The sequence below is a fragment of the Anas platyrhynchos genome, chromosome 1 (genome assembly GCF_047663525.1).
Source record: "Anas platyrhynchos isolate ZD024472 breed Pekin duck chromosome 1, IASCAAS_PekinDuck_T2T, whole genome shotgun sequence".
Taxonomy (NCBI): domain Eukaryota; kingdom Metazoa; phylum Chordata; class Aves; order Anseriformes; family Anatidae; genus Anas; species Anas platyrhynchos.
The window spans coordinates 77,583,399-77,610,055 of NC_092587.1; the positions used below are offsets into that span (position 1 = coordinate 77,583,399).

At 38.9% G+C, this 26,657-nt stretch overlaps 1 protein-coding gene across 2 annotated transcripts in view; it reads right to left on the minus strand.

Annotated features, from left to right (window-relative positions):
* Positions 1 to 26,657, minus strand: part of BCAT1 (branched chain amino acid transaminase 1) — a 66,713-nt gene that overhangs the window by 37,991 nt on the left and 2,065 nt on the right. Inside the window, exon 2 of one of the 2 annotated variants that reach the window (XM_005023026.5) lies at positions 9,464 to 9,535. The exons of the other annotated variant lie outside the window; for it this stretch is intronic. Coding sequence (XP_005023083.1) covers positions 9,464 to 9,535 — 72 coding nt within the window. The remainder of the gene's footprint in view (positions 1 to 9,463; positions 9,536 to 26,657) is intronic. 2 annotated transcript variants of the gene reach the window in all.

Here is a 26,657-nt window from a genome sequence, read left to right on the forward strand (position 1 = left end):
AACTACCACCTAAAATATAAACTACCAGGATATTGATAAGACTGTTAAACAGAGAAGCAGAAACTGGATATTGATACATTACATTTTGGTCATATTGACCACTACTTTTTGCCAACAGCTATTCCACTTACCTAGGGCAATCAGAAAATGTCAATAGGGAGGAAGCATGAGCAAGCTTTAATGCAGTCATTGCACTGGACTGAAAAACACATTGCTGCAGCTCGCTGCTATGGCTGGCCAGGTTAGTTATATAAAAATCCTTTTTGGCACTTCATGTATGCAGTGTAGCTGCTTTTGCTTAGAAATAAGCATATAGGACAATAAGGGAGATCACAGACTGAAGGTCTGTAATAGCCCAATTCTTTGCACAGGCAGCCCTCTCAGACTCACTCAAACATTTCCTTAAATATAAGGCTAGGGCCCTTCTTCACTAAAAGAACACATTAACTAGTAACACTACTCATGTTATTCACTGTAAGTACATACTGCTCCTTCTCAAAACTCTGTCAACTTGGTTAACATTGTGGTGCTTCTCTGTGCTTACAGCCACTATATTTCCGCATTGTAGCATAAACACAATGATCCATTTTTAGAAAGTTTGCCTAGAAGAAGGTTTGAGTCTAACACAAGCTGAGTGCTCACACTGGCCTGTGACACATAACTGCAATAGTGAGATCTGTGACATTTTACCAATACCATGTTTTTGTACAGAGGCACAGCGTTAGATGTTTGAATAATGATGTAGGAAAACATAAATTTGGTGCTCAAAGATTAGAGACGTTGTTGTCTCTGGGTTCCAGAAATACTGTCATTTCTATTTCACACAATTAAAGTGAAATGTTTACTTTTTTACCTTTTTTTTTTTTATTATTATTTTTTTTTAAAAAAAAAAAAAAAGGTTATCTGTCTTAATGAAGGAAGAAATGAATTGCAAACCTAAATTTCAGACAAACAAGTTTGAAATGCTTCACCTAAGTAGCCTGGCCAGTCAGAAACATGCAAATGTGTTAATGTGGGATAGCCGAGAATAGAACCATAATCTCACATGCCCAAGTCCTAGGCAGTTGCGATTAAATCTTCTTACCCTGATTTTAATGAGCTTGCAGACATGCAGGGGAGTGGATTCACAGAATGAAGACATTCAGAATTTATCATAGAATCACAGAATAACCCAAGTTGGAAGAGAACAACAAGGATCATTTCACATGGAATTTCAAAACCAAACCAACCAAACAAAAAAACATGAAAAACTTCTCTTTTGGGGAATATAAAATGCTTTCACGGTACAGTCTCTTACAGAGATTTAAAGACTTACTTCAAACCTTCAGTTAATCGCACCTGTCTTTTTCCCTAATTCCATCTCTTACACTGGTAGACAGAAGATAAGCTTTACAAATTGCCATAAATTTCATGGTTTGATCTGCCACAGAAACTGTCATATTATTCCAATTCATTCTATTCAGTACTTTCCTAGAAATAGGTACTATGCGTAAGATTAGGGTAAAAATCTTTCAGCCCTCTAAGCTGTTAGCTCATGAGAATTAAGATATAGAGATGATTTCAGAAGCAAGCAGAAGAGCCAGGGTTGGGGGGGGGGGAGAGAACAAAAACAAGCAAACAAAACAAACAAACAAAAACACTTGCTGGTGCTAAAGCCTCGCATTTTAAAAATAATGCTTCACTTTATGAAAAACAAGTCCAGAAAAAGATAAATCCATATGGTTTGTCCAACCTCTGTGCTTTAACAGACACCAACTATATCTTCACCACCTAATTAAAAAGAAGATAAAGCATCACTTTCTTTGTGCTATAAATTAACTTAGTAAAACTGTCCCCTGGCTCTCTAATATCTTTCTTTTATCTTGGCTAAAAGCTCCTGCTATTTGTTGAAGACAATTAGCTTTATTTGCAAATCCTACAACTTCAGATAATTGGACAATCAGTTTCTCTATTACAGCTTAGAAAACCTATTTGCTTTAGCCTGCAGCTATTAGAGGGACGTTACTCATCTGAAAGACACAGAACTACTTCTTGCCACCAAGCTAAAACAGAAGTTTTAGCAGTATAGAGCTGCCACTGATGTCAAGCACCCCTGTAGAGGTGGGGCCCCCATGACATGAGAAACCTACTCGCAGACTGCTGGGAAAATATTGTTTAAAGTACCACAGTGGAATCACAGTGACTTATTTCCACGGCACTAAGAACTTGTGCTCAGCAGCAATTCTTGGCTCCTCCAGTTCTGAAGCAGTGACACTACTCTACTTGCTGCTACTACTGCGTGTTAGCAGACTTGATTTAGAAATGCTGATCTGCCAAATTGAGTCATTAGCAAAATTGAGCTGCATTAGTGGATCTTCCACCTGTGCACACACTTAGAGAAAGCCATTTTCTCCTAGAGAACAGCAACCACCGAAACATTCAGTAACACACACTGGGCTTTTCCTCACCCGCATCAAAACAGGACACAACTGCAAATGCCCTGTGTGTTGATCATTACTCTGACCTAGACGCATACTTTCTAAATAACTGGAATGAAAGCAGCAGATATGAAATGCAGTCAGTGTTGCCCAGCTATTATTAGTAATACTCATACGACGTAATGCCTGTGTCAGTGCACAGTGCCACAGAAACCACTTGGCCTTCAATCTTCTCTGTGCTGTAGCTGGTTTCCTTCTTGGTAGGTGAAGCTGAGTGTATGTATTTGATTGTAAATCACTGGAAGTAGTTCCGCAGCATGTATATCCTCTACTAGGAATCATAATCAAGTGATGTGAAGTAACTGCAGTCTAATAATATTATTACTCCCCAGTTTGTTTTGGAAAAAAAATGGAAACATGAAAAATGTGTAGATGCACTTAGTAGACGAAGCCACAGCTGACCTGATCTAATGCTGATGACAGTCCCACTGGGCTGGATGACCTATGGTTCAAAGACACAAAACTTACGCCATTTGGATAATGTTACACACATATGTATCCACTCACAACTCCCCACTTGGTCATATTTTACTGCTTCATGACAGTTTCCATAAAACCAATATTCCTCTATACTCATTTTGGAGAATGACTGCCCATTACTGCATCAAGATATTGGGAAGTTTCTGCAGACAATATTTCCCCATACAACTTAAAGAGCATGAACTTCTTTTATGATTTATCTGCTCAATCTACATTTAAAATGGGGTATAACAGAAAATTATATAGAATTTATATATAAAAATAGAATTTAAAATGGAAAAGCAGGGCATTTTCAGAAAAAGAAAGATAGAAGAATCAACAGCTGCAATATGATAAAAAACTTTATTGAGTTCCCATATGCTTTAGCAGGTAAACAATTTATTGATGTAAGTAGAAAATGACAAATTGAGAACAAGATAGAGAGGAAGGGGTATGAAAATATATAAACCATGTAAAACTGCTTTATACATAAAGCAGTTAGCGTTAAACATAAACATAACCTTAAACATAAACATAAAATATATAAGCCATGTAAAACTGCTTTATACATAAAGCAGTTAGCCTTAAACATAAACTGGTAACTAACTACAAGTGCATGTATGTCCTCATGCCAAAAAACATTTCAGAGTTCCCTTGATGCACGTGCTCTGGTCATGTCAGAAACTCTACCCTCTGTTCGTATAAAATAAAAGTGATATATTCTTCCTAACCTCTTCAAGAAGTGAAACTCTGACCACGTTCCAGTATTATGTCAGTGTGAGAGTCAATTAGATCAAAATTAAAAAAGATGTTTCATAAAAAATAAAGAATTATCTGGTTTTATGTTTTTAATCATTGCATTGGAGGGGAAGTAAGAAAATTTGGCAGAAAAACACTTCTCTTTAAAAACAGTGCCCTTGGAGAATTGTTTATTTTTATGTGTCAGCAACATTTTCACAAAGACAGTATTTTTCTAAAATAAAGTGTAACTGCCTAATATGTCAAAATGAATGGGTCATTCTCTCTAGTCCCTGAATAAGGAATACTACATCCTACTGTATTTGGTAGGAATTATAGGCAGGCTTGAGTTACATTAGTATAATCATGATAGTGAATCATGACAACTAGTGAAGTTTCATTAAAGCAAATATACAATCTCTCATTAGTGAAGTTTTCCATTGAACAGACTGTTTTGAAAACAGAGGTATCTTCCTCCACAAGAAAAAATTATTTGCTTGTTTTTTTTTTTTGTTTTTTTTTTCCAACACTTTCTAACATATACTACATAACAAGAAATGCTGCATAATGTAGCAGTATCTAGCCTACATTTTAGCTGCATAGATTACTCCTGCAATACTACTTTATTTACAATTTTAATAATTTTCCAGGCTAAGATACAGACTTTACTTTCATCTTTAATGCTATTACATTGTTTGTCAAGAACGTGAAACAAGGCAGGGAAACAGAATGAGCATAATGTTTTGCAGAGAGCCAGCCAAGGTCATAGACATATGATGCAAAGGCTACATGTTTTAAAACATGCAGCTAAAGGTCCTATTACAAGAACAGCTACATCTGTGTGAAGAGACCTGTAAGAATAAATCAATAACTGTAAAACTTGAATTGGCAGTTTCTCAGTTTGAAGCACAAATGCCTGCTCTGGAATTGCATTTTCAGTTTCCTCATACTTTATTTAAAGGTGAAATAGACTGAAGATTTAGGCCTCTGGAAAAACTGTCAGAGATTTTGGTTATTTATTTGTAGACTATACCAATAGCAAGGAAGTAATCTTCATGTTTTAAGTCTTACAATACTTAACACATTGATAGATAGTTCACAGCTTGGGCTCTAAACCATTACAACAATGCAAGAAACAAATACTAAAACATACCTTGTTACAGAAAATACCCTCTATCCACTGTCTTGCACAGTTTGATATCAGCTAGTATCTAACTGGAGGCCATACAAGCATAGTAGCATAGCATTGCATTCCACCTTGTAAGTCCAAGATCTCAACAGGGTGCATCAGACGGCACTCAGCACCAGATGAGCTTCCAGCCTGCCATGGGCTCACATCCCACTGGCTTGGAGCCCGGAACAGCTGGCTCTGTCTGTAGAAGACAGCACAGGAGCACCAAGAGTTGCTTGGAGTAACATGAGAAGTTGTCCAGACACAGAAACTCCATTCCACTACCATAAATCTTCTTATTAGCATATCAATCTAGATCCACTCATGAACTACGGCTACTTTATTCTGCTTTAGTATAACACCCTAGCCAGTATCCCCTAGAAGGTCTGCACCATTTTGGCACAGTGGACACGCCTTTAAAAATTAAAATATAAAAACTATATTTCGCACCAAGAAGATGCCCAACTAATTCTACATGGCTTCAGATAATCAGAAGCATAGAGAAACATAACAGATAATACCTCCTTAAAGTATTCCATGTGTCAGTCTCTCAATAAGAAAATACATTCCATGACAAAGTTGCATAAAAACTAAACTCATCTTTCTTCTAACAGATCGATAACATGAGGGAAATAAAAGGCAATCACAGATGCCTTTAGTTTCCTAAGACCAAGTATTATGATTTCAAAGTCAGAGCTAATAAACACATTAAGAGAAAGCAAATTACAATGAGTATGGAAGCACACCATTAGGTTACCCAAACAACATTCACTGTCTCGTGACAGCACAATGAGAAGAATGAATTCATTAAAGAGGTTCCCTAACCTCGAATCATAAAGTGTCTTAGACATAGCTGTGTGCTGTTTCATGGTACTGAATGCAAAAAGACATATATAATAGCAATTATGAATTGCTATTGCATAGTACTGAATGCAAAAAGACACATATAATAGCAAAACCAGATATGTGCACTTCTTGGTGCAACATTCTGAAATACATTTGGTGTTAGAGAGGATGACTGAACATTCAGTTAGTGGGTTTGTATGCCTCTCCTAGAAATCCAGTTCTCACAATGCACAAAACTACAAGAACAATTTTTTTTGATATAGTCACAAACCACAGCCGTTTTATATATATACTTTCACATAACTATGTGTACATATATGCATATATGTATGTACATGTATGTATATAGATAAATAAATGACCAAGGGACTGGAGCACCTCTCCTATGAGGAGATGCTGAGAGAGCTGAGACTGTTCAGCCTGGAGAAGAGGAGGCTCAAGGAGGATTTTATCAATGTATATAAATATCTGATGGGAGGGTGCAAAGAAGACAGAGCCAGGCTCTTCTCAGTGGTGCCCAGTGCTAGGACAAGAGGCTATGGTCACAAATTGGAGCACAGGAGATTCCATCTAAACATCAGGCAGCACTTTTGTGCTAGGCATGGGCCAGAGCATAGGCATAGGCTGCCCAGACTGTGATTCAGAGAGGCTGTGGAGTCTCCCTCTTGGAGATCTTCAGAATCCACCTGGACATGGTCCTGGGTAACCTGCTCTGGGTGGCCCAGCTTGAGCAGGAGTTAGACCACTTGGCCTCCATAGGCCCCTGCCAACCTTAACCAGTCTGTGATATATATTTATATATATATGTACAAACAATAGTTGAAGAGAAGATATACATTTCACTCTAGTAGAAGGAGCTGCATAAATTTAGTTCTGGGTATTCTGACCTTTTCTACAATACAGGAAGCTGTAGCATAAGAAATGTCAAAGGAAATAATATTTATCTGTTCCACTGGTTGTGTGATAACTCTAAATGCAATAGATTAAGTACTTTATAAATCACATAGCAATCAGGATGAGATTTTTAACATGGAAAGGGAGTAAAATTGTGGTATTTCAGTTGCAGTTAACATGAACAAATCGCCAATTCTGACCTGCTGACTAGAGAGAACTCCATGAGAACTGAAAATATTAAGCAGCTAGCAGTGGGGTTCACAGTTCTCTAGATCCTCTATGTTATATTCCTTCCTTCCTTTCCAGTATATGGGAACACTTCAAGTCCATCTTTTGAAGTCAGGCAGAAATTGCAGGGAAATTCAAAGCCTACCCACACCTAAAAAGCACAGCACTACATTCTAAAATGAAAAACTGTCTTCAGAGGGGTAATCTTGGATTCAAATATTGGCATCATCCACTTTAAATAATATGTTTTATATAAGCATAAAGCAAAACCATGCCCTGTTATCTGTATTTCCATTCCCACAATATTGAACTACTTAAATTACTGGCACAAAATTGCAGCTTTCTTTAGCACAGGCAGCTCCATGGGCCAACTCTGCAATATCATTATCTATAGATTCTAAAGTAGCATCTAACTTTTTCCCAGAACTGTCTGTGAAGTTCCTTAGAATGAACCAGGCTATTTTATTTGTCATTGCCTAGTGCTATTTTTCCTTTGTTTATAAGCCTTTTTCTTTATAATTTGATAATGAAGCTAAAGAGACTGCAAGTAATTATACACGACATTGTAATCAGTTGCAGTATCCCCACCATAACTTCCATATACACACGCATGTCCCATGGTAAAATATTTTCTGAAGAACTGTACCTCTTTCCTGGTGACAGCAGCTAATCTTCAGAAACAAAGCCATAAGGCAGGAATGGACTTACAAATTAGACTTCAGCTTAGGCCAGCTGTTTTTCTAGCATTATTCCCTCTATGACCATCTGGCCCACCTGCTAGTATATCTTTCCCCTCACTCAGACTCTCCACTAAAATGATTTGCCATGCTGGCTGATATGCAAGTACAGATAAAAAGGAAACTGGATTAAATCCAGTTTTGTGCCACTCAATATTTGGAGCTTTGGTAAGGGACCCATTTGACTGACAGTATAATTTAAATCTGTCTCAAGTCTGCTTTAATTTATGCCTACTTCACCCATGACCCAAACACTACCAGAGATTGCTGCCACTCTGTCTCTCCTTCTGGACTATGCCAACAAGTATAGTTATACAGGATTCTCTTTTCTTTAAAGCAACTTTTGTTTTTAAATACACTAGCACACTCTACTGAATGAATCCACTGAAATCTATCTTGTCTATATCTTAAAGGTGTTTCCACAAAACTCTGCACTCCATACATGTGAAATCTTGAAGTTCCAAATCTGGATGCATGCCTGTATATATCAACATTTTCCAAAACAGATCTTCAGGCTGAAAATTCATCCTAAAACATCATTTGGGGCAGAATTACCAGAAGGACACAAAGCAAAGAAATAAGGAAGAGAAGAACTGGAGGGGGTTGAGATTTGGGGAAAAAAATATCAATTACATGTTGTTACATGGTAAAATCCTGCAGTCATGGGCTCTTAAGAATTTTTAGCTATTTTCAAAGGGACCAGCATCAGAATAAATCTTATCAAGGAGGCCAACACATTTTCTGCAGCATTTATTTTCTATATATAGTTAAAACTTGGAAGCTAAAAGGGAAATAACTACTTAAGCATAATTCAGAAGACTGCACAACCGTGACACTGCCTGAGAAATTCAGGAAGAACGTGATGGTTACAAAGTGTATCATTATAATTTCGTCTCCTGTACTGCTGACAATAGTCAGCAATAACAGGAAAGGAACTGCTGAAAAAGCACAAGTGAGGTCAACAGTTTTGGGGTAATTTTTTAAAAAACATATGCAAAAGATAGATGAGGCTTTTTCAAGGTTGCAAAGCAGAGAAAGTGAGGGAAAGAAAAAATTACAGATATGTGACATAAGGAATAAATACAAGAGAAGTATAACAGAGAGGCAGAAAATAAAAAGGAATGAGAACAGAAGGTAGGACTCAAAGGACTACATTTTGATAGTCTCTATGTTTTCAGCAGAAAATTAGAAGTTGACATCTGTGTCCACATTCTGTTTAAAATGAGCTCTTATTACTAGCACTACATTAAGTAAGGAGGCAGAGGAGAAAAGTGGTATCTTAACTGAGCTCAGTTTTAAGCACAAGATTAAAGAAAAAAAATAAGAGGGATTCAATTTCATGTCAGTTCTTGGCAGCTGCTCAGTACTATGATAATGAAGAATGCTGTTTGCTCATTGAGTGCTGATAATATGCCAGAGCTGTGGTGTGCTTTAGAGTCCTTCTGAGATTCTTAGCTCTGTAATTTTGAGACCAGATGGTAAAAACTACTTTTAAACACCGTTTACAATGCCAAATTTTAACAAATAATAAAAGTATAGAGTGTTATATAGACTTTGTCTGGAGAAAAAACAAAAATCAAACAAACAAAAACAAAAATCAAACCTTAATGTGGAAAAAAAAAATCAATTTTGATATTGCTTTTGAAGCAGACAAGTTTAAAAAAACACTTATAATAGATTATTTATTCTTAATGACTCCTAACCTTTTAGCTAGTACTTAAAATGGTGACAAATTAAAGCTCTTCTTATAACTTTCTTAATTTCTATACTGAAAACATTTTTATCAAATGCAACTTACACAACTATGAAATTCAAGCAGTAGCTTGTCAGTAGCTAAGTATGCCTGATAAGGATGCTGTCTGACACCACCTACTGAAATGCTCCAGATTCTCATCTTTGAGCAAACAACATACCTTGAAAGATTCAGTCACATGCTTTGTTGCTTCGCTTGAACATCCTCCAGCCATACACTCGTTCTGACAGCCCTAGAAGGAGTAAAAATCAAATTCAATACTTGTTGCAGAAAGGTTAATACACATTCAGCTAATGCTTTTAGAGGCAGATTAAACTGAATGATCACTCAGACTTCATCATCAGTAAATATATCAGCAAGACCTTTCTTTGTAGTTTCTTTGCATAATTTTCCACCTTCTAGGTTTTCAGGTTCACTTCAGTTGTGTTATTTTTTGTAACTATTTCGGGACTTCAGTAGGAGTGACAACATCTTATGTTAGATTATTGCTCTGAAGGGTATAAATCTATCGACAACAGTATGGGCATTCCAAACTGAAATGCATTGTGTTTTTACACAATTTCATCAGATCCTAATTTCTCTACTAAAACATCCACCCCAGGAGATTTGCCTCTGCTTTAACTCAGAGAAGTGTAACTAAGCAGAATGGAAGAGAGAGAAAAAGGATTTTAGTAAATCCTTTGTTAAAATAAGGCAGTGATAAGGAATGCCCATCAATAAAAATATATAAACAAAGTATTTTGAATTATCTATGTGAAACTTCAGAGTTCTGCCACTGACAACACAGAAAGAAAGAAAGACAGACAGACAGACTATAAGAAAAGGAGTGATGGTTTTAGATATCTTTCTGTTTGTCATCAGAAGGCTAACATGGACAGGTGCAAACAATCTATCCAAAGCCACAATTCCCAGTTCTCACAGTATCAGGATAGCACCTTTGTGGAGTCTCCTGCACTGGCTAGACCTTCCTTGCCAGTGGCCAGGAAAATGCATATTACACCCAACCGCATGCAGGGAAGGAGACAAATACAGCCTGACAGCGTTTCTTGTTTCTGAGCAGCATCTTTAATGCCTGGGAGCAGTGAAGGGGATGGCTAGAAGGCCACGAAGGGGATGGCTAGAAGAATGGCTAAAGGGCAGCACGACTGGTGAGATGGAGGGGATGGCAAAAGGACAAGCTAGCTGCTGAGATGTGGCAGAAAATGGCTGGGCATGGGGGGAACAGCAGGCTGGTCGAAGGGGCTGCCTGAAGCAGGGAGGGAAAGACAGAGGCACTAAGGGATGTTGCTGCTGAGGCTGACAGACAATGGGCTTTCAGCCCTCCAAAGAAAGGCCCTGAGAGGAGCCGGGGAAGTCCCACCCCAGGCAGGAAAGGCCCAGGTCAGAGGTTTAATCCCCTAAAAGAAGAGAAAACCTTTTGGGGCAGACATCTCACGGACTGACTGCAAGACCTTATCCAGGGCAGCCCTCACCCTCTGAGGAGTGCTGTGTGAAGGGCGGGTGGCAGTGTCGTGGAGAGCACTGGCCAGCTGAAGCCTGCAGCAGCCGTCATGTCCTGTGGGGCTGAAGCTGCACGGGCTGCAAAGCGTGACCCACACACAAGGCAAACTGATTCAAAGATTGAAGCCAAAATTCCTTTAAGTGGTATATTCTTTATTGCAGCGCTGGATGCACGGGGGTTCTCTCCACCTATCCTGCATACCCAAAGCGGAAAGCAGTCTTGAATTTATACAATCAATCTATCAATATTCTACAAGCGCCTATACATATTCATTACCTATCCCCGCCTTCCCTCGCTTCTCATGCTAATTAGCCATTTGGCACCTTGCGCCTGCGTAGAGCCTCCCAAGAATTGTGGGCAGGGGTCTTTGGGAGGAAGACCCCCAAGTGTACTTTTCACCTTTGGTCAGGAATCTGCTGAGTTGGCATGTTTCTTAATTGCAAGTGCTGGTTGTTGCTAATTCTTCCATTTGTTGTATCTTTACTGTGTGCAGTTCTGGGCACCACAGTATAAAAAGGACATGAAACTGTTGGAGAGTGTCCAGAGGAGGGCTACGAAGATGGTGAAAGGCCTGGAGGGGAAGACGTACGAGGAACGGCTGAGGGCACTGGGCCTGTTCAGCCTGGAGAAGAGGAGGCTGAGGGGAGACCTCATCGCAGTCTACAACTTCCTCGTAAGGGGGTGTCGAGAGGCAGGAGACCTTTTCTCCATTAACATCCGCGACAGGACCCACGGGAACGGGGTTAAGCTGAGGCAGAGGAAGTTTAGGCTTGACATCAGGAGGGGGTTCTTCACAGAGAGGGTGGTTGCACACTGGAACAGGCTCCCCAGGGAAGTGGTCACTGCACCGAGCCTGACTGAATTTAAGAAGAGATTGGACTGTGCACTTAGTCACATGGTCTGAACTTTTGGGTAGACCTGTGCGGTGTCAAGAGTTGGACTTGATGATCCTTAAGGGTCCCTTCCAGCTCAGGATATTCTATGATTCTATGAATTCCAATGTCCAGTTTTGAGATTTATAGTCCTTACATTTGTTTCTCTGTCCGTCTGCCACTTCCTTATCATGAGTTCCAGTGTCTTGTTTCGAGATATACAGTCCTTGTCTGGGGATTGTCCTTGCCTCCCCAGTGCCTCCCCAATGCCTCCTTAATCAAAACAACATGATCTTTTTCCTTTCTGCAGATCTTGGGAACGTGGCAAATGGAGGTGGGGGGGAAAACAATGTGATCACTGAGCCGTTAATGGACAGCAGGCTTGCTAACAGCAAAAGAAAAAACAAACTCCTAGCCACAGAAGATCTCACTTCCTCCCTTTCTGCCCCAACAGCCAAGGGAGGCAATAACATCCCTCCTGTCTTTTCTAAGTGTCAGCTTTAGCCCTTCTCTTCCTCTTTTCTTTTTCCTAACCCTCTACAGTAAGGCATGCAATCACAACTACAGACTCTTTCCTATCAACTAAAGGAAAAAAAATCACAAATCCCTTTACAATGTACAAACATAATTTCTATTAAAACAATATTTTTTAAAAAGTGTTTCATTTGCCATAAGCCTTGGGGCAGAGGGGAGATTCTCCAGAAAAACAAATCTTTTTGGTAGACTCTGGTCAACAGCATTTTGTATCAGACTACAGCAGAACTGAAGTATTACTTAAACTGGGGGTCAGCCTGAAAAAAGCACTGTATAAACAGGTCCTTGCTTTCCCTGTAATTTTTCATACACCTCCAAATTCAGTAGTAAAATCCCAGGAGACCTCCACAATACCATCAGTATATAACAGATACTTTTTCTGCAGGTCAATTAGATTAGAATAGTTCAGTTGGGAAAGGACCTGCAAAGACCATCAGGTCCAACTGCCTGACCTCTTCAGAGCCACCCAAATATTAAAGTATGTTACCAAGTGCATTATCCAAATGCCTCTTGAACACTGAGGGGCTTGGGCAATCAACCATCCCTGTAGGAAGCCTGTACCAGCATTTGACTACCCTCACAGTAAAGACATTTTTCCTAATGCCCTGTCTGGCCCTCCTCTGGTGCAGCTCTGGGCCATCCCTGTGTGCCTTGCCCTGTCCTTGGTCCCAGGGAGCAGAGACTGGTGCTTCCCTCTGTGCCTCCCCTCCTCAGGGAGCTGCAGGGAGCAGTGAGGTCACCTCTTGGCCTCTCCCCTCCACACCAGACAACCCAGTGTCCTCAAAGGACATGCCTTCCAGCCCTTTCACCACCTTTGTTGCCCTCTTTTTGGATGCTTCTGAGGACCTTACTGTCATTTTCATACTGAGGAGCCCCGAACTGCACATGATATTCAATGTGATGCTGCACCAATGCTAAATATAGCAGGAGAATCACTTCTTTTGACTGGCTGGCTGTGCTCTGTTCAATGCACCCCAAATGCAGTTTGCCCTCCTGGCTGCCAGGGAACACTGCTGGCTCATGCTGAGCCTGGTGCCAACCAGCAGCCCCAGGGCCCTTCTGCTGAGCTGCTCCCAGCCGCACTTCTCCCAGGCTGTGCCTGTGCCCACCATCACTCCAGCATTTCCCTTTGTTGAACTTCATGCCAGTGCTGACTTCCCAGTGCTCCCATCTATCTAGAGCCCTCTGCTACGCCTCTTGTCCCTCCAGAGAGCCAACAGCACTTCCCAGTTTAGCATCATCAGCAAACTTGCTGAGGATGCATTCAACACCTGCATCCAGGTTATTGTTAGAAATGTTGACTACAACCCTTTGGGCTCTCCCATCAAGCTAGTTCATCACCCAGCATGGCACGACCCTGTTTATCTCACAGTTGGACAACTCGTTCACAACGATGCTGTGAGGAACAGTATAAAAGGCCTTTAAAATCCCCCCAAAATTACATCCATGGCCTTCCCTTAACCCACTAAGCAGGTGATCTTATCACAGGAGATCAAATTACTAAGACAGGACTTATTACCAAGACAAAACTAATTAAGCCAACTGATTTTTATTCACACTGCAGTGAATTAGGATGGAGGCAGAGCTGACAGGATGGTAGCTGCCAGCTATATAAGCACAAATTTCTCCAGCAGCTCCAGCTCCACGGGTGGCTTTTCTCTAATATCCGGTATGCAAAATCAGATTTCCTAAGAATAACTATTGGTAAGAGCAAATAGAACAGATAGTCATGATTCTTCAATTTCTTCTCATCTCTGCTTTATGAAGTTGCCCTAAAGCAATTGTTGACATCAGTGCAGAGAGGATAGAAGCTGGATGTTGTTTAATCTTTGCTTTCATCTCTAAGAAGATACAAAAATTTAGTGAATTTCAAGTGTGGACCACCTACAGGAACAGTCCCTTAGGGGCTTGATCATGTCATTCAGTTCAAGGCTCCCACTAAACTCAGTGAAGTCAACAGCTCATTTTTTGGGCACATGCCATTGGGGCCAATCCTGTTCTCCATGTAGTCATTCTTTTTTAGAGATTTAAAATATGTTTAAAGCAAGTAGCTAACTGCCTTTGTTAACCAGACTGAGATTATATTGAGTTAATCCCTGAGCACTAGAAAGACATACCACAATTGCTTTCTAATTGATGGAGTCATATTTTAATGGTTCCATGGCTTTTAAATCTGAAACATGTTGTTAAATACAATAGGGAAAATTACTCCCTGGTTTAGTGCCAACTTTGCCAAGAGAGATGTGCCAAGCATAAATTTGCCCTTTGTTGTTAATAGCATGGTAGATTTAAAACTGCATCCATTAAAACACTGATGCTATCCTAAAGATACATTTGAGCCACAGGGTCAATGTTTCCTCAGAAGTGAGTGAGGTCTGTAAAACCCTTGTAAGCCCAAAATATCAAGATGCATTACACAAGCAAAACTTCATAAGTTGTAGCACAGACCTAGCAACATTCTCTTTATGATACGTGTAACTGTTCTTTGTAAATTTTAAATAGTACAGTATTCCATAGTTTTCCCTAAAAAATACTGGATAATTTTGAAATTGCACATTTTTTAATCATTACCATAGAGCCTGTATGAGAAAAGAGTCTGATATATTACACTCCAGATTAATTTTTGTTTAGAATTGTGTTTTAAGTGTCCCTGTATGTGAGAAATGCAACTAAAATAAAGACCTGGTAATGAATAAATTATCATTTATTTTTATAGAGGAGCTCAATGATATAATAATTATCACAAATCCTTTGGTGTTTGCAAAACTAAACACAATAAACTTGGTTGGATAAAAGTACCTCCTCCTCATCACATTAGTACATAATTCCAATCAAATAATTACAATAAAATCTAAGATATGTAAGATATAAGCTTTATTGTAAGGATTAGTCTCTTTCCAGTAAGTGAAGGACCACTGTGTGTAACTTACCTGCACTTTTGGAAATTTTATGCTTCACAGTTGTCACCTGCACAACTGTTAGAGCTTCCTCAAACCTGAATATTTACCTCCTTCATTTGGCCCTCAGACTCTTTTAGATGTGAGAATTTTCAACATCTTTTAGCATCAGGATGCTCCCATCAATGCTTCTTGGCTTTCCCTGCTGCCTTTGCACACATTCTGACTGTTACTCTGTTACAGACATGACACCTTGTAGCAAAAATACTGATCTGCGATTAACCTCACTATTGCCCTTTCGTCATGCATCTAGTTATGCTCATCTTTTATGGTGTCCTTTTGTTGCTTGGATTTTCTTCAAATCAGAAAATCCACCTTTTTAATGCAGACAGATTGTTCATCCTTTAGCTGAAAGAACTTTCTGCTACAAAAATTGGCCTGTATTCTGCCTACACACTCCCAAGACTTCTGAGAGTTCATGTCTTAGTTCTTCCTGTGCTCTCACATTAGATAGCTTTTGAGATACAGTGACAGCATCAATGTTTCCATTCTCACTTGGGATTCATCTATTCTGTAAAGAGTGATAGATCGGATATTCTATCCGATCCTTTGTCAAACTGCTCTTCTTAGGCTTTAGCTATCCCATTATCCTGTAGGCTGGTCCTGTTATGAAATAGAAACTGAAGATTACCTCTTATTTTTGGCCTCACTTATTTTTAAGTGCTCGCTTATTTTTTCTATGTTGTTTAATAACTCTTCTCACCACTTGGGAACAGAAAGTTTCCCTAGTGGAAGGCAGGAGTAAAGAAATAGATTACAAATTATTTCTATAGAGTTCACAGTTTCAGCTAGGAGGTTATATTGGCTGCTTTTCAAAACAACTCAAGATTTGCAGCTTCACAAACTCCTTCACCATCTTTCTGGTTTCACCTCCCCCACAGAACTGATGCACTGCTGATCTTCATTAACACTCAGTTCTTTCTTAGACAGTGTTCTCAGGGCTACTAGTATTTGAGTATTACAAAAAGGAACTTGTCATTCAAGTTCAGCTTTTTTGATAAAATTATTTGGGGGCATTTAGTACCAAGTTCTGTGCAAACACCTCTGTAAATGTCATCAGTGTGCCCAAGTCAGCCTGCAGACAGCTCTGATTACTCCACACTAAGTCAGAATTTTACCAATAGCTCCAGTGCTCTGGTGAGAGTACTGGTAGCATCAGGGAACACCAGACACCCAACTCCATTCTGCTGCTGCCTACACAAAGGAATTGCAGTCAGTGCTTTGTTGGCAGGAGTTGGCTATTTATGAAGGACAAGAATGCAAAGAAGCCAGAGACACTCAGCTATGGTTGTTCCTTATACCCATAAGGAGGTGACCCCATCCCCTGCTATGCAGAGAAACTGAAAACCAAGACTATCCTACAGCAGTCCTCAGGCCCCAGTGAAGATGAAATGGAACATTCATCTCAGTCAGAAGTCATATGAAAAACAGTTTTCAATTAAAAAAAGAAGTCCTTTCTGAGACATTTCTCCAAGCTAAAACAGTGTCTTACTGCTTTTCCCCATGCTTGCTTCTGGCAATTAAGTGTCTAAGAAACATTTCATGCTCTGATTTACACAAGAGGATAATGAAATTACAATATTTATTAAAATCTATGAATCTAGCAAAAAAAAAGTTTAATACATGACTTATACAATGGTACTGCCTATAGGCAAACCAAATTAAGCATGTGATGACAGGTACTCCTTCATTCAAAACCATAGAAATTAGTTATCTTTCTGTTCCAGATATAAAATAGAGTGCAATGTACACATAAGCCACATATTCTCTGTATTGCTACAGTCATATAGAATATTTCCATGTTTTTAAAACAGTTTTCAACTACCTCTAGGAAATGTTATATGATTTGACAGCCACAGCACATAGAAAATGATTTTGCAGAAAAATATAAATACAAAAATAAAAAATTAATGATCATAGTTTAAAAAAAAAAAAAAAAAAGAATGACCCACTGTCTGACAGAGAAATTCTTAATAGTGCTGTAGGACTGAGTCAAGTAACACTATTTTTGATATCAACTAAAAAGACATTTACTTAATGACCATTACAAAAGACTTGTACAGCCTGGGAAGCTCATTTATAGAACCTAACAGCCAGACATATCTACTTCAGATGTCATAGCAGTAGTTGCATGATCTAAAAATATTTTAAAAGCATCTTTGTGTTGTGTGTATATGAACATGTGCATACACATTAGTGTGTGTTACAATGCCACCATCACCAAGTAAGTTCATCAGACTGGGTTATTCACATGATAGCATGTCTTACTACACACTACCATCACAAAGCTTATTCTCACAACTTCTTTTACATCTACTCTTTTCAAGATCAACAAAACAGAAGGAGCAGGAAGATTAATTCTTAAATTGTGTTTCTAACCACTCATCAAACCAGAGATCTTAGACATATATTTTTGTTGGGTCAGAGCACTCTGCATTCTGTGTATTAGCTCACTGGTCTTCAATGATGTATTCAAAGAACATGGACCAAGCAACTCCACTGATACACCTCAATGTATACACACATCAGCGCCAAGAAAACAACGGACAATTCAGCATGGGCAATTTCAGTGCTTAGCTTTTTCCTTAGTTCACCAAGAATCAAGAGTGTTGATATCTGCGCTTCCTTTTCTTTAAGAGTACTCTTATCTGCACTGATGTCTTGTTAGCTGGGTGTTATCACCTTACCATGACTGCTTTCATACCCATTCCTTGAGCTGGCATTAACATTAATTACACAGAGAAGCAGCATAGTAGCAGCATACAATAAAGGAGAATAAAATGTGACTATCGTATCTGAAAAAGAAAGCTTCCACTTTATTTAATCATGGTCTTTATGATTTTGCATCAGAGTGAAAGCACCAGAGGTCAGAATATACAAGAGTTTATTTATCTAAGACAGCTGCACTGCATAAAGTAAGATTGAATTGAAATAGATTATCATTAAAGCACTCCCAAGTACAGACACTTACTTCTTGGCTTGAGTAGTTAGTTTAATATAAAGAAATTTAAGTAGCTTAACCAAACTAAAATATACTCCTCTTGAAACAAATATCACTGTTTTTATTATGTTTAAATAAAAGACTATTTTGTATATATAAACACAACTTATTGGTTAGAAAAACCTTAAAACAATGATCATAAATCAGTGGAAATATTCAGTTAATCTGTCCAAGAGTCATATTTAGTATCATTAATAGCTATATCAGAACTCTAAAAGCAGACTAAGATGGCGTCACAAGATTAAATAAATGCAGGCTACATTGCCAATATAGAGTCACTGCTGTCAGCACTCTAGGGAGAAACACGTCTAGGAAAAAGTGCCAGTTCTTTGACTCAATGTTTAAATTAATATCCGAATAAGTTCAGTAACATCTAATCCATTGTACAAGAAAGCTTATATCAGTTCACCTGGAAGGCAAGGTGAAGAATAATGATTTCTGAAACCTCCAAAAATGTATGCTTGACAAACTGGTTTATCAGTAAGGCTAGAGGGCAGAAATGAGTTCAGCATAAACACAAAATAAATCAACACATAAATTAATACAGTCTATTAACTCACAGATTAGATAGCAGAACCTAACTAAGGATCTATTCTTCTTCAGGCTTAAGTTGGTTTTTTTGTTTGTTTGTTTAGTTAGTTTGTTTGTTTGTTTTTCTTCCAAAAAATTAACAAGATGAGCTCTGAAATATGCAACATGGAGTCTGGAAGGTGATCATTCCCTTTTGAAGAGCACTGAAAGCCTACCGTCACTTTAATCCAATAGAGGACATAAATCAGCCATACATCTCTGTTCAACAGTTAGATCTGTCTTTATACATTTCCTGTACAACCATACAGTCCTACTTCCTATTTTGCTATTTTTCCTATGCTTTCTAAGCCCACTGCTCATTCCATTCACATTGGTTTTCCTCCCTGTGACCTCCTGTTGCTCTGTCAGTCTCTGGTGCCATTTTCTCCGTCCTCATCCTCTTGCTCAGTTCACCGACCCTTCCCTTCTGGTAAAAGAAAACAGTCTTGTACTATTAGGAGAACAGGCAGATGACCTAATAGATCTCTTCCATCTCTAACTCCTATGAACAGTGCCTTTGAGTGCCTCTTTTGTTGATTTGTTTGTCCACTCTAGCATTAATTAGGTTTTAACAAGTGCATTGTTTGCTAGAACAGCATAAAGAAAAACATTAAAGCAGCCAGCTGGATCTAGTTGACCTATAAATTCACCCACCTGTTTTCTAAACAGACAGAGTCTTATGACTATATGATATGGTTAATGCTCAAACAAAATAAACAATAATCCTGAAAGTCATCATGGGTTAATTGTGTTTAGGCCCTGTTCTCATTAATATGAGATCCTTTACACCACACTGGGACAGGAAACAGCATAAATGCTATTTAATACTCTCTCCTACTACTGTAAAGGGCTTTGCTGTTAACCACAAGGAAGCTTGTGCTCATTACCTTTTCTCTGTTTTTTCCCCTTTGCTCATCTATTCCATAATGTAAAGTACTAAATTAAGGTCTTAAGATTTAATAGCAATGTTAACCAGAGCTACAGGATACATTTTTAACTACATTGTTACACTAACAATGTTGGCCTAAGCACAATAAAAATTATTCTGCTTATTTTCCTCAGTCATCCAGCATAAGTTATATTGTCCATATTTTGTATGTTGGTACAGCCATACAGGTCAAGTACAGATCAATTTAAAAATGCATAAAATATGTCTTATAATTTATTTGTTAAGTTCTCAGATGGTAGAAAGTACACAGAGATCCTGCAGCTGATGACCAAGGAGATTGGCTTGATATAATTATCAAATGTTAATGTGAAAAAGATGAATGCATACACAGCAAAAGCAAACAAAATCTTTGTCTGAAGAGTTACCGAGGGTGTACAACTGGAAGTAGACAATTTATTGGGGGAAACCACAGCTTCTGCAGTTTGCAGAGAAATCACTGTAGACTCTAAGGAGAAAAAACAAAACAGCACACACACAAAATAAAACAAAACAAAACAAAAATCACAGCAGATAAAGGGATGAATTTCAGGATGAGAACTAACATGCTTAAGGAAAAAAACTAGCAGATGAAATCCTGTATATAAGGTCCTACTCCTGTTTCCAGTCTTGCTTATAACTACAGTCGCACCAAATACAGGGTCAGGCCTGAATCAGTGGCCTGTATAAGGGGTCATTTGTAGCTATTCTCAGAGTGCTTAGACCATGTCCCATTTAAGTCCGTTTTCCACTGGAATAAAGGTTTACATAAGACACTGAGCAATGATGAATCACACACTGAAAACAGAAGCTCTGGGGAAATAATAAAAAGCTTTTGATGTTACTTTTTGCCCCCAGAAGTCCTGCATAAACTCCCACTAGAAATAATAAAACAGTAACTTACACAGCTGGCTTTCGAGTAACACTAAGTACAATAAAACATTATGCAACAGTGCACATGATTGCTGGTCTGTAAAGGACAGACGTATGCTGGCTTGTTATCATATTTAACCCTGATAACTTTGCACAGCCTATTTAATTCATCACTGAGTATCAAATACCAGTGGTGCAAAAGCATGAGAAGCATGACTTTCTGAATTGCGTGAGGCTTTTGGTGCAGTTATAGCCTGTTCCCTGTTCCCCAAGCAGTTTGTTTAGCTGTTATGTATCCAACAGATGAAGCTGATAAAGCATGGCAGCAGCTATCTAACCTGGGATCTGAATGGGCTCAATACCACAAGTACACTCCACCAGTCTATTCAGAAAAGAATTTGGTATTAACGTGCCTCTTTAGCTACATTGGTCTTTTCAAACAGCTGAGCAGAGTCCCTGTTTTTTGCTTGCAGGCAGAACTGAGCACACCTAGATATATGTTCTGCCTAGATGCCTGGCCACCATGCTGCAGGAAGATTATGGCTTCAGCTTTCAAAGCTTGCAATGAATTGAGTGATCTAGTAGGTATCTTGAGACGCATGACAAAAGCCAGGGTAGAAATCACTCTCCTCACCTTCCCCTTCCTCCCCTCCCCTCCCCTTCCTGCACCCCCCCCCCCCCATCCCCCACAAAACAAACAAACAAAGCTTTGGCCCAAGGTGTTGCAAATACCGTGTTCAGATGGTGGACTAGTCTCTATGATGCTTGCAGTCATTTTACACTCCTTGTTCCAGACAAAGAACTGAGATCACCATTACTTATAATCTTTAAACAAATCTTCTCATCATAATACCTGAAAGCCTTAAAAATTTATCCTGTCTACAGTCACAACACCTAAGTGAAGACAGATATAAATCTCTCGTATACAGACAGGAAATTTAGACATGGCTTGTCCCGTCAGCACACTTCACACGTGTTGGCTGTTGCTTCAGAGAACTCCTTGGGAGGCTGACAGATGCCAGCACAGGGCGTGCACAGCTCTCCAGGAACTGAATCTACAGCTCCTCTTCCTTATGCACACAAACTCATCACATCCATTACAGTTCTTCTCAAGGGAGAACAAGTGGAAATTATTGATGTGGTTTTGGCTGTGCACTCCTCACATGCAGCTGTGCTCTATGCAAGCTTCTTTTATAACAGCACAGAGGTGATGGCTGCCGAGGTCCTGTCTATACTAGCTCTGGTGGGTTTTCAACTTGGCATAATTGGTCTGAAGTAATGGGAGATTTCTTCCTGGCTGTAAGCAATGCCTGGACTATATCCTTGTGACGTGTCCTTTGCTGTGCGTTCAAACACTGACTTAATTAACTGGACTCAATTCAACAAAGTAGAATGGAAGTTGAAGCCTTTCTTTTGGTGTAAAGGGAACAAGGAACAGAGATAACCTGCAAAGAAAGTTCTGGGAACATGGTTAAAGACAGCACCTATGCCAATGCTTGCTTTCTTATTTGAATTAACAGCAAGCTGCAGAGAAGGCACATGTTTGTGTGATAGACATCCAGTTTAGAATATGCTAGGAACTCCTCTTGTTTTACAGTCTTGATGAATTTAGTAAGAGGTAGTAAGCATAACCTACCACACCAAGGAAATGTAAATGGTCACATGGAGCTTACCAACAACCCACAAAAAGAACAACTACAACATTTCTATCAAACATCACTTCCTCGAGTGTGGAAAAATATAAGACAAGAAACACAAATCAAGATAGCAGCCACAAAAAAAAAGTGTTTTTACTGATGACATCTGCTCAAAAGAGGTAAAGTCTACTAGGCTAGTGACAAAGCTAGATACTCCACCTACTTACCGTATATTCAGCTGTGTAACGACACTAAGATTGGAAAAAACAGGCATCATAACACTCCAAAATTTTCACTGTAATGCTTTAGCATGAAAGTTACCCTACATGTCCTTTCTAAAGTCACTGTAAGCAAGTACTTCATCTGAAATCACTCATTATTTTTTGACAGTGCCCAGAGCAAACTGGATTCTGCCAAGGGAACTCAAGAGCAAAATAACACTCAGCACATTAAAAGCGTCCTTGAAAAAGTATGGTCACAGATGAGGTATTTGTAGAAGTAGCAGCATTAAGCTCACATTAAGCACACAAAGCAACCACCTCTGCCAAAATTACAGCACGGTAAAAGGTCATCACAAGTTAAGAGCGATACAGTCTCTCTTAGAAAAATTATAACTTTAGTACTAGTCCCATTTTGTAATATGTCAAAGATAATAAACAGACCTATTGCAGTTAATGCAGACTTGTTCTCTCATGATTCAAGGTTGTATCAATAATCAACCAGCCCTACTCTACTCAATCTACATTGATAAATGACTTACTTATAACACCCCCCATGAACCAAGGATTTTGTCCAGCTTCAACCCACATGAATATTAATGCTCTTGACTAGAATGTCCCCATCGTTTCTGAATTAATGAAGCTAGTAAACATCTTAAAATACTTTAGAACTGGATCTGATTTGTCCTGTTGGAATCCAGTTCACCTGGGAATGGCAGGACAGAACATGAACTTTATATATGTGTCACAATAAGTATTTTGGCTAACAGACAGGACAAAAATTTAAAAAAATAAAAAATGCTGGCTACAGAAGAACCACTTAAAAGAAGATCCAAAAAGAAACAATTATAAATGCAGCATTTCCAGGTTACTGGAGAACCAGAAATGAATGCTGATGTTACTGATGGCTTCAAGAAGAGAATCAACCTGTAAATGTTCAAATCCTCTAATGGTACAGACCCTTGTCAATTTAAAAAAGCGTTGGCTACAGAAGTTGTCTTTTATTCCATGGCCATAGAATGGACTGGGACATAGCACAGGATCAGATTTAGAAACAAGCACATATTTAGAAAAAGTTAGAAGGTTATGGAAAGAAGTACAAGTGAACTGAGCCCAATAAAGCTGAAGAACCAAATGGACTTCCCTTATGGTTACAGAAATAAGACACTTCCCAGCATGTGAAAGCTACTTTTGTTTGTCTCCCAAACTGCACTTCTCTATCTAAAGACAGTTAATCCAGTTTAAGGCAGAGTCTGCAATTTAGTTCTCATGTACATATAAAATAGGTTACTGGCATATCTATTAGTTTAGAAAGCTTGTGGCAGACAAGTGCCTCAAATATATAAGCATGTGAATACAGTGTAATTTTTTTTCTGTTTGCATGCATCTGTACAGCTGTAGCAGAAATTGTGCCTGTGTAGTCACTCACTGTATGCTACTGGAAATTATGACATACCTCTTCCCTTCCTATGGCCAGTTCCTACTAGTACAATGGTCCTTGTTTAAAGAATTATTTTTAAAATACATTGTAAGAAAAAAAAATTCAGAACTTATTCTGCTTGTAGAGAAAAAGTACTACGTTGACACTCTAATGCAAATGGGGAAAAAAAGTATGCTACTTCAAGGGAAGATGTTGTGAGTATAGGGGAGAGGTACAGTCTTCTTCACTGACAGACCATTAATAAACTCTACCATGGATCCTAATGACGCAATTAAAATGATAAGACTCCTGGAAGGAAAAAAAAAAAAAAAAAAAAGCCCCAAATAAAGTAACATACTTGTCAAAAGACTTGCCAACATTACTGTTCAATCTTTTTTTTTTTGGGGGGGGGAGACACTAGAGAAGAACAAGGTATTACTACCACATCAACATGATAAAGAAGTGATCTTTCAAAAAGAAATCTGTCTAGTGTCGTGACTCTGAGAACTATCTTTGCACAGAGTTCTTTGCAGACTGTTAAAAGGCTAGCAAGTCCTCAACAGACATGTACCAATCTGCACTACTATGTCAAAGACTAAGACCAGATTAAAAATTTATCTCAGTTCAGAAGCTTTTCTACTGGGGAACTCACTGCAGAGTCGAGGATCACAGAAAGACCCAAGCTGTAGAGGTCTCTAGCCCAACCTCCTGTTAAAAATGGTGTCAGCTCTGAGCTCGGACCAGGTTTCTCAGGGCTATATCCATTTGGGTCTTGAAAGCCCACAGGGAAAGAGACCATAGAGATTCCCTCAGCAACCCATCCCACTGCCTGACTGTCATTCCTCATATCCAGTCTGAGATTCTTCTGTTTCAGTTTATGCTGGAGTCTCTATTCCTCCTGCCATGTATCATTGCTGAGCCTGCACCTGTCTCCTTGATTTTCATTGAGATTTTGGAAGGCTGTTATTAGGTCCCCCCAAAGCCTCCTCTTCTGAAGAAGTCCAGTTCTCTCAGTTCCTTGATGCCCAAGTTTAAGAAAGTTAATTCTTGGTAAGGATAATCCAAATTCAAGCATTTATTACAGAAGTGATGAAACTAAGACAACAATCTAAAAATTAAACAAGTGGACATGGCTCATGTGCCACTGATCTCTCTGAACGCTAGTGGAAATGAGTAAAATCAGCACCTTGCTGAATTAAGCCCTACTCATTTACCAGGGAAAACAATCTGTTTTCTGTGCTTACAATGTGTGCTTTTATCAAGTGGTGTACAAAATGCTCTAATAGGCAAACTGAATTAGCAATAACTGTGTAACTGCTAAGAAGTCATATGGTGCTCTTCAGGTGTTCCCTAAAATAAAGCTTGGAACAAACGGCAGACCTCAAGGGAAGAAAAGTAAACGAGTAACTCTGTTGCAGGTTATTATGACATTAGTTTGCAGAAACAATAATAAGATATGGGCCAAGATGCACAGGCCATATGGGTAGAACTTCTTGATTGTTTTAAAGATAACATGAATCGAACAATTGAAATCAACTCTTTTGGACCATTTAATACACACATGAAAGGGAAACATTAGGCTTTTCCATAAGCATAACACTGTTTTTTCATTTGCAATAGCATATGTTAATATTTGCTAAATTGCCCTTCTACAACAGGTGCTCTATTTTATGAGATAATATTGACTGTCCCTTTAATGGATAAAGTCATAAAGTAATAAAATTGTTTCCAAGGTAAATGGGACCACCCATCCGTTTAATGCTAATGTAAAAAGTGGAAGTATTGAGTCGCAGGCATGCGAGCGACTATCAATAGTGAATTACAGTCAGGTACTACTCTGATCTGTACCCAAGGATCACCAGAATTTAGGTACTCAAGGCAAAGGTCATGCATTCGATCCCTGCATTGCAGCCATCATGGCAGTTGGGCAGCCACGATTTACTGTCAGATGCCAACATCAGTATTGAGTGGTTTAAGCCCAGAGTCCCTGACGAGGCAATCTAACATTGCAGAGTACACATGTCACTGAAGTGACATAAAGGTGCCAGTCCCCAGGCGCATAGCCTAAGAAGGCAAACTGTGCAAATTTTGTGAGCAGTTAACCCCTTAGCTCCTTCATTCCATCAGCACTGAAGGTCCTGACTTCAAGCCTACTAATAAGCTGCAGTTTGCTATACATTTGGTTATGATCATTCATTTAAGCAAGCAGCATAACAAAAGGGAGTTACAGAAATAACATCTGTTCTGATTCTGTAGCATGTTCAGCTTGAATAAATTGTTTTTAAAATGGCTGGACTCCTCCAGTACAAACTGAGTGCTTACGCAATTAACGAACTGATTTATCTCCTTTCCTAGTATTGGCCTCCAAGGGATAAATTCATCTCTAGTGAATTCCACTTGAATTATTTTCACCTATCGAATTAAACCAAGGATAAGTATATCCTATTGGCTGGTTTAGCAAGATGTCAATTGTGTTAAAGCTACCTCCCGATTTTGTAATCTTCTTTTTTTGCCTATGACTTTGTGGCAGATTTCAATACTCACTTTCCACAGGAAAAAGTCAGAACATCCACTAGATCACACACCGCTAGGAGAGCTGGGCCTGTCAGTAACAATCAGTGCAATAGGTAGACAAGGCAGGACTGCAGAAACCAGCGGCACAATTCATTTCTTATACATAAAATTCCTTCAAACAGGCCAGAAAGAGAGGGCTGAGGGTGGAAATGGTTCAAGGGGAAAGGAAAGATTGGGACTAAAAGCAAGAAATGGTGAATGGGGAGATGAAAGGATACAAGGCTGTAATAATGCTGTTGTTACTGATACCTTTATGAAGTTACTGTTTTTTT